Source organism: Malus sylvestris, chromosome 3 (genome assembly GCF_916048215.2).
Source record: "Malus sylvestris chromosome 3, drMalSylv7.2, whole genome shotgun sequence".
NCBI lineage: Eukaryota > Viridiplantae > Streptophyta > Magnoliopsida > Rosales > Rosaceae > Malus > Malus sylvestris.
Genome location: NC_062262.1, coordinates 12,945,541 through 12,955,022, shown reverse-complemented (window position 1 = coordinate 12,955,022; position 9,482 = coordinate 12,945,541). Strand labels below are relative to the sequence as shown.

Here is a 9,482-nt window from a genome sequence, read left to right as displayed (position 1 = left end):
AATTAAGAGAATTGTTATTGACACTTCAAATTTCTCATTTTACACTCCAAACTTTCAATATTTAGAAAGAAAAATACACCCGTGAGAAGTGTAGAATGAGATTTTTGGAGTGCTAATAATTCTTCCCAAAATTAATTGTGCAAAACTAAATAGAGTGAGAGTAGGTGTGTTTGCGTGTTGTTTATACAGAAATGGAAACAAATCAAAGACCGTGCAAAAGGGAAGGAAGGGGTTTTGGGTTGGAAGCGAGAGAGGAAAGTCAATACAAGAAATTGACGTCTGATTTCTCATATTAAATGACGATTTTACCCTCCATCATTATTCACAGGACCGCCGCGTGATTAGGCAACTGAATTTTGGATTTAATGCTTTCCAACAAAAAACAAAGAATTTCGGAATTATGCTTTTGAGTTTAAAACGGTTAAGTGACGTGGTTAAGCGGTTAATTGTGCAGTTGAGAAAATAATGGGAAGGGCACAGATGACTTTTCCTTTTTGTCCAGGAGTTTTAATTTAATTAAAGGACCTAATAATTTGATTCTGTTGGGATTTGGGTTTTCGGATTGGATTATGTGACTGTTGATTTCGTTAAGTTAGGCAGCTAATAATAAAAGCTGTGTAATTAATTGTCACTTGATATGCTAATTAGTATTACAATCTAATGATTTTCTTCTTTCTTTGTAAGTGAAGTCAAGTTCGATTATTATTGCTAACTTATTATGAGACTTAGCCCATCTCTTTCCCTTAGCATAAATAATATCGTTCATTAAAAGAAAATGTCACTTAGTATTATAGTCTAATAATATTATTCATCATTTGTAAATAAGAGGTTTTAGGTTCGATTCTCACCAAAAACGTAGATACACACACACAAATACATATACATATATATAGAGTCTTGAACATCTCATTTATCTTCCTCGTAAGATGTAAATATAAGTTCTACTCCAATTTGAGATCCCATTTATTTTTTAGTTTATTAGCAGGTCATTCGAGGGCTTTCCGCCCAACAAGATATGTAACATGACCATTCCAAGACTACGAATCTCCCATTAAAGATGTTCTTAGTCACAACTCATTCTAGGGGTTTCCGCCCAACAAAAAATGTAACATGGCTATTCCAAACTCTTCGAATCTCGCATTAGAGATGTCTTAGTCACGATTCCCACATTCGAAAAAGAATTAAGTTACAATTTGCTCTTGGTTAGGGATGAGAATGATAATAAATTAATAAAAACTCGACTGAAGGGAAGCAGCTAAACTTAACCTGCAAGTCACTTTTTGGTAAACTTTCTCAAGCCCTTTCAGCAAAACCAAAATTTGGACAAAATATCCAAAATCTCCACCTGGAAGGACAATGCCTCAAAATTTTGAGCTCAGGCCTTGAGAGGAAGGTCAAATCCGGAATAAAAACATATGAACTTACATCAGATGAGATGAAGGTAATTAACAGATACATCCAACCAAGTAACAGCTCAAAATGTTCCGACTGCACTTGTATATAAACTAAACTTTGAACCAAAGTCCATATCCATATCAGTAGCCAAGGATTCAGGACCAACCCACAAAACTAATCACCAAAACCATCACGGATGAGCGATTTAGACGTCAATCTTCAAGACAATATAAGATTAGAGTCTTGTGCAACTTTAGTTCATACAACCTCAGACAAAACACGACCACTAGAAACGAACCACCGCCAGTGAGACCTCAAGACTGATTTCAGCAGTAGAACATGACTTCCTTTACATTTTCTTTAATCTCCGGAAGGGCACGGAACCTCGCACCACCAGCAACCCCTGCTGTAGATCCCGTAGTTGAACCTCCATCAGAATACTCGCCCTCTATGTAGTATCGCGCACGGAAGGCAGCCAAATGTGCATAGTATGCAGGAGGAACTGCATGAAAACACAGAAACATCAGTGGTGCAATCAGGAAAAAGCATAATTTCAGAAAACAGATATGAAACCAAGCCAAGTACGTACCAATGGAAACTGAGCGTGTGCACCTTGCATACCTGAAAAATCACATGCCATACGATTAGAATGTCAGAAAACAAAATGTCATCTTCAAATTGGCATAGTACCAACTGCAAAAGCCAGAGAAAGAATTGAAATTGTTGTTTTCTTACGTGTAGCATAGGTTGTTCGTTAGCATTTGCAAGGCATCTGGGGTGAATCTGTTCTCATCAAACAGGACATGGTAATGTGCGGGCCTGCTAGTTCCCTACATGAACACAAGATAACCGTCAAACTTTTAGCAGTGAATAGAGCACATAAATCCTCAGAAGAGGGCAAGGAAACTACCGCAAAAAACAGAATGGGCATATATAAATCAACAATACAAATATACCTGAATGCCAGCATGACTGTTGAGATAGAAGTCAAACTCCGTCGGATGACAAATCTGGGTGTCAACGACAGTGCCTAGACAACATAAAGAGCGTCAATGCGCAAAACGAAAAAGCATCAAATCTAATATATCTCAATGCATCTAAATCTGTAACCTGGTTGAATATTCCCACTCCTATCAGTCTTCCGTTGATCAGTTGGGAACAGGCGAGTATGATGCCTTTTCTGCACCACAACAAAAGTAACTGGTGGTAGATATCCCTCCTGAAGCGATTGACAAGCCTGAAAAAGTAATGACACACATTAGATAAAGTCGCTTATCTTAAAAAAAGAATCACTAACTACTTGATCAAGTCAAATAATTAAGCAATAACAAAATAATTCTAAATTGTAGTAATCAGCATACCTTTCTTATAGCATCCATTTCATACAGCAGAACTTGACTAAACTGGCCTTCACTAACTCCATCTCTGCCAAGCAAAAATCAAAACAAATATTAGCAGAGTGACATCATTTTCCATGACCACAGCAAAAACAAATATTACCTGAAGAAGATAATTCTCTCTGGTTTTCGGCCAGTTGCTTGTCTAAATGCTCTGAAATGCTCCCTAACATGATGAAAATAATCATGTTAAGAAAAGAGTCACAACTATTATTTAAAAAAAAAATAGAAACAATAACAAAAGAAGGTGCATGCTGTCCCAAATACCTGATCATTCCTCCGGCAACCGGACCTCTGTTAGGGTCCTGTTTAACACTGTAAAGATCTTGGATTATTTCTTCACGGTGAGCCTGTGCGGATACAATTCCTCGGTACTTAGTGACTTCTGGCCAATCCATGGACGCCACCACCTGATTGAATAAATTGCCATGTTAACACATTATGCATTTTGAAAATGAAATCAATATAAGACTGAAACTTACAGCCGCAATTGAAGGACTGCTATCCTCCCCGGGTTGTGGATGGGTAACATCAGCACCAAATATTATTGTGGGAATGTCACTCACATGAGGAATCCTTCTTTGAATGGCATCTATTAGAACAGTGTTCCTTCCACCAACCTACCAACAGTTTTAAATAAGGAAAACTAATGACAAGTTCAAAAAATCTTTAGTTTTAATGAAAAAGGACAAATAAAGGTGTAGTGAATAATACCAGGAAAAGGTAAAAATGTTGTTTTTCGTTAAAAGTGAACATTACCAAGAGTGTTTCGTTAAAACTCCCTTTTAAATATTCAATATTTCAATGTTAATGGAAGACAGTGAGTGATGTGAGCGACAATCAATAAAGGATAAACACAATAAGTAATGTGATGGGCAATACATAAAAACAAACCTTCACATTTATCTTGAGTGACAGATTTTCTAGGTATTGTTTACTGAGCTTTGATGCTGCCTTGGGCTGACAGCACTGAGATACAATTCCTAACTCAGTTTCACAGATCCGTTTTATCATGCCTGCAAGCAATCAGCAATCAATACGTCAGACCTTAAACATGATTTTCTTGAAATACAAGACACATTTTGTTCTCAGACTGCTACTCACCATATGATCCAGTAGCATCAGGCAAAATGATAATTAACAACTGAAGAGGCTTTCCCTTATGTCCAATTTCTTCAATTTTCTTGCTAGACATCTTATGGATATCTCTGAGCACCCTCTCTATTTGCCCAGGATGAGCTGATTGATGAGGAATTAAGGGTTGCGGATGGAAATGCTAGGAAGATAAAACAATTTGGTTAGGAAAAGAACAAAAACAATTCAATGCAGAAATAGGAGGAACTTAAGGAAGGGAGTCGTACCACTCCCTTGCTGTTGCACATATTGACCAAATCCTCACAAAATCGGAAGTTAAAACTTGGGTCCAATCGGGAGAAATTGACACATGCCCAGAAATCCACTCGACCACCGTTAACCATTTTCTACAGAACCAGAATTAATTAAAAATAATCAGAAATCAAATTTCTACCAAGAATAATGTTTTAATTTTGATGCTGCATCACATATCACAAAAGCAGTAAAAGATGGTATTTTAAATGTTTACAAATCCATAATAAATCAGGAAGTTGCAGACTGCAAAGACTTACATTGCAAAAAATCTTGTGTAACTATCCTCAAAACACACAATGGAGTTCAACATACACACAGATCCATCTAAACAAATGCAAAACCAAGATCATACCTTGTTGATCATATTCCATTGCCCCATTCGTGGATTTTCAGACTTCTCACGACCAGTGTCATGGTATTTCAGCTGTTGTCATCAATTCAAACACCAGCAAAGAAAACAAGATGAATAAAAGAACACTTGCACTATTCAAACGAGTTTGGAAACAAATAATTACCGTAGGCGGCGGCAGAACACGAGCATTAACTAAAGCCATATCTTGACTTATATTCATGCCAAATTGCTGGATAAGGTCATCTTCATTGTAACGATTGTGTTTACCCATCTGCAAAGATGTAAAAACATGATCACCAGAAACAAAAATGAAAACCATCTAGATTAGGAAAAGAGTTCTATTGATTGAAAAGATGAAATCACATCCAGACCTCGACTATACTGCGCTGCCTCTCTCCAGGGCGTTGACAAGTTGCTCTCAGAAGAGCTGTTACTTGTCTCTCATTCAGCTTCCTAGTGTACCTCTGCCCAGCAACAATGGAACAAAGCTGCCAAAAAGGTAAATATGTAAATTAAGGTAAATAGGTAAATTATCTCCACAAGACTACTACCATACTTAGAATAGAAACCTGCTAGGAAATAAAATGGTGAAGAAGTCAAGAAAGTAACCTCCATAGGCAAATAAACAGGTTTTGAATCGCTCCCAGACTGAAGCGCAGGCATTGCCACATCCCTCAGCACAATATTGTACCTTTCGCGATAATACTGTACTACTGAAGTTCTACTTTGATCTTCTAGAGTGAACCTAAAACACAAACATGGATGATAAGTTATGAACGTTCTGTTACCATGGAACACCGCCATAACCCAATTTGATTTTATTTTCATATTTACCCATTATGATGTATGATATAGCAAATTCAATCAAAATAGTTCAAACGAAAGTAGATAATGAGCATGAAAATTCCAGTTCTACATTTCAAGCAAATCAAGTACCACAACAACCTATATACATATAAACAAGATATAAGCAAAAACGTATTGTAAAGATTATAAGACTCACGTCAACTTGCTCAGGGGTTCCACGGAGACCCCGGTGATCTTATAAGATCTATTCTCACGATAAGAAAGTTTTACCTTGACCCCCTTTAAGGCCTTTTTCACCTGTAAGTAACAGAATGCCAATCAGTTTTGTTCCAAGACAAAAGAAAAGTAAATGCATAGAACTCTGAATAAATTAGTCTATGTGGATATCGACACCAGATCCAAAGGAAGTGAATTCAAGATGAACAAGTCAATTCAATATAAAAGAAAACAAAATGCAGCTTCAAAACCGAATGGGAATAAATACTAGCAAATATGCATAAATAGAACCTATAACTAGCATAAATAACTTGTGGAGAATACCTTCAAGCGATCATGATCAGGTAAAGGCCTTGACAGTTCTCTGTAGTTCAAAAGTTTTTTCACAAACTCAGTTACCAGAATAGATTCATAAAATGCTCTGGCTGATACATCTGCAAATATATGAATAAAAAAAAGTTAGCCACAACACTTAACTTCATATGATTACGAGAACAGGGAAAATTGGTAAATGCATTACCTATATTGAGTGAAAGCCCAAACTGGGTCGGCCTTAGACTCTGATAAAAGCCTCTCCAGTATTCCAGACCATCACCAAGATCACCTTTCTTCCCAAGTTGAATGGCGAAAAAAGACCTCCCAACAACAGTGTAACTGTGACAAAAATTACAACAGTCAAAACCGTCATTAGCGAGGAAACAACGCAGACAAGGATAAAATAAATCTCATGCCCTTCTACCAAATAAAGACTTTACTTTTCAGAAGGTTTAGCCCTAAGAACAACGTCCAGAACTTGAATTGCGTCCTGAGGCAACTCATGCTGCTGGCTTCGTAAGAACTGTTGGAGGGAATACAGGTCAGGTTTGCTAGCCAACTTGAGAGTGACCTTGAACTCTCGGTCCCTCCTGTAAGCCATTTCAATACAAAGAAGAAAGCATTCAAAAAACCGCAACAAATAAAAAAACATACAAAAATGAAAACAGGACATTAAACTATCTTACAAATATACCTTCTGGAACCAGCAGCAGCAGAAGAACCCTCCCTCTCGGCCAACTGGACCACAAACTCTTTCGAGGCAAAAGGTAAGGGGCCTGCTGTATAAATACTTTTCATGCCATCATAAGCTGGGATTCTCTTGCCCAGGTGAGACTCCTTATAAAGCTTTAAGAGCTGCTTAATGACTTCCCTGTTGATCTTTTTCGATGCAACTTCAGGGGTAATCGACACCTACAGCCACCGAATGAAATCATAAGACACCCCACAACAAGAAAACATGCGAGAATACCAATAGTTTACCAAGAAAACCCGTTTACCAGGACTCAGAAAATACCAAAAGAATTGCATTGTTCACATAACCCTTCTGAGTAAAAAAAAATACAGAATAGCAAAAGAAAACCACCCCCTGTTTCTCAGAAACCTTCATCAATAGGTTTTTCGGAACACCAAAAGCTTTCATAAAATAAAAAATTATTGATGAATACCTTCCTGGATCAAATTTACAAAACCCCTTCTGAAAAGCAAATTTAGGTCAACTTTAAACTCAGAAAAATGTTTTGGGAACGTGACATCACCTTTCTGAGTCAGATTTAAAGCATTAGAGGAACGCCAACAGGGAAATACAAAAGAAAATTTAAAAATAAATTAAAAAAAAAGCGAAATTTAAATGGTTGCCTTTGCTCTTCATCACTTGGAATCAGAAAGTTGTTTTCAGAAACCTCAAATGTTTTTTAGGTCCCAAAACGCCATGAACGACTTAAGTTTACAGCAGTAAACTTCAAAAACAAAAAGGAAAACCCGAAAAAAAAAATCAAAATAAATAAAACAAAAATATTCAAAACACAATGACGACGCTCAAAAGTCCGAAGCACCATAAAATCGTAAAAAGTAAAATGTAAAAAAAAAAAATGGAACGACATTCCGAGTCAAGTTTTCAAAAACAAAGAAAAGGAAAACGTAAAAGAAAATTCAAAATTAACTGTAAAAATGCAGATGAACAGATAAACACAGAAGAATAAGAACGAAAAGGGAAAATTGCAAAAGAACAAAGGAAGAAGGAGGCTTACATCGTAGTGATGGAGATCTCTCGCCGCCACCTCCACTAGGAAGTGGTTGGCCCTGACTTGGACCTTCTCGCCAACCTTCCCGTAGCCAGGCCTCGCCGGAAACCGGACGGCTTTCGACGACGACGGTGGAGGAGCGGTCAGCGTCAGCTTCTGCTCCATCGCACAGATGAGAGGAGCCTCAGCGGGGGGAGGTGCCGAGCTGGAAGACGCCTGAGCCGGCGCCGGTCCGCGAGGAACCGGTGTTTGAGCCAATGGTGCCGGCGAGGGAGCTTGAGCCGCCGTCGGAGCGGCTACGACTCCTGGACCGCCATGTCTAGGTCCCGATTCGGACTGAAACAACTGTGTAGCACCGGCGTTTCGTCCCCGACCACGGGCTCCGCCTCCTCCACCGCGATTAAAAGACGGGGCGTCGGAGCCGCATGAGGGTTCGGAATGGCGGCCTCGGCCGCGGCCGCGTTGAGACATCGCGTCTGGGCGCTCTGGAGTTTTAGAGAGAGAAAGTGAGGTTTTTAGAGAGAGAGAGAAGGAGAGGAGTGTCCAGTGTGTGAGGAGAGCGCAGAGCGAGAGTAGGTGGTGTTTGCATGGTATTTATAGCAAAGGGAGTTTGATTAGACGTGCTGAGAAAGGCTTTCGGGGGGGTTTGAAAAGGAAATGGAGTGGAAAGAGCAGATTAATTGACTATTTTGCCCTTCCCTTGTTTTCCATAGCGCCGTGAAATTATGGGATTTATGCTCGAAGACGGTCGTGGGGGAAGTGGATGAAGCGGTTAAGTGGTGGTTATAAATGATTGTAGGGGTGTAAAGGGAATTTGGTTTGGGCAAAGGTTTCATTGGGAGAAGAGACGCTTGGTTTGCTTTGCTACGGGACATTTAAGCGTTTCATTGATTGGGAAATGATCGGTTTAAACTTGTTCTGAAATGGAGTTCGTAATTTAACATTTTTTGGACAAAAATAAATTTACTAGATTTATTGGCTCTTTCGCTTTTGAGATAAGAATACAAAGGGGTACCAAGTCGTGCTAAATTACTTTTTTTTTGTTGGATTTTTTTTTTCAAATATTTTTTTGGATACTGAATCTCCAATTCCTTACCATGTTGTACTTTTTTTTAAGTTGATATTTTATTTTTTTTTGCTTTCAGGAAGGAATTATGTCTCTTGTCAAATAAAAAACGTCCGATTTTCGTAAAATAGTAATGACAATATATTAAATAGGGTTCGTTGTTTCTAGTCCCCATTTTTTTTTTTGTCGAGATTGTTCTTATAGCCAAAATAGCACCAATTACCATGTAAGGATCAGAAGAACTTCTCGGGTGCAGAGCATCTGGCCATGTGACGGTTTGACCAAACACGCGAAACATCCCTTCCCATTTTAATTTGGCCCCACCACCCCCTTGTATTTCGGGTGTCCAAACACATGCAAGGTACGGGATCGACGAGGAATACATTTACAAACATGCCATGCCACGGTGATTAAGCCAGATATTCACGTCATGCTCATGCCTATTCATCACGTCATGCTTCCTTAGCCACTATTCGTGCTAAGCCCAAGTCACATATTTGAGGCTTGTCAAGTGGATTGTGGTGTGAAAGGTTACGAAAGGTTATCGAGCCTATGTGGAATCAGGGTCATGGGAGACTTTGGGCTGCTTAGGGGCCCAAAGATCCAAGCCATACCCTTTGTATTTCAATCAGGCATCATTGAGAGATAATTAGCCTAGTTTACTCATTTCCCTAGCAAGCCAACTCCTTTAGTTAGAACTAAACTAGATTCTTGCATTAAATGCATGCTAAGCCCAGCAAAACAGGCATTTAATGTTGACTTTCCCTTCCCAGGCTACACAGACAACCAACACATGAAAGTCA

The 9,482-nt window shown here is 38.8% G+C and overlaps 1 protein-coding gene across 1 annotated transcript; it reads right to left on the bottom strand.

Moving 5' to 3' along the window:
* Positions 1 to 1,261: 1,261 nt before the first annotated feature.
* LOC126615657 (protein argonaute 5-like) lies at positions 1,262 to 8,224 on the bottom strand. The gene is made up of 22 exons (XM_050283522.1): positions 7,620 to 8,224; positions 6,566 to 6,783; positions 6,312 to 6,461; positions 6,077 to 6,210; positions 5,881 to 5,990; positions 5,537 to 5,637; positions 5,143 to 5,278; positions 4,905 to 5,021; positions 4,697 to 4,804; positions 4,534 to 4,605; positions 4,154 to 4,273; positions 3,897 to 4,068; positions 3,687 to 3,808; positions 3,275 to 3,412; positions 3,060 to 3,202; positions 2,896 to 2,958; positions 2,757 to 2,820; positions 2,506 to 2,632; positions 2,352 to 2,425; positions 2,131 to 2,225; positions 1,985 to 2,016; positions 1,262 to 1,897 (listed from the first exon to the last, which is right to left on the bottom strand). The coding sequence occupies exons 1-22, from the start codon at positions 8,082 to 8,084 to the stop codon at positions 1,722 to 1,724; spliced, it is 2,937 nt and encodes a 978-aa protein (XP_050139479.1). The 5' UTR covers positions 8,085 to 8,224; the 3' UTR covers positions 1,262 to 1,721.
* Between the last annotated feature and the right edge of the window lie 1,258 nt (positions 8,225 to 9,482).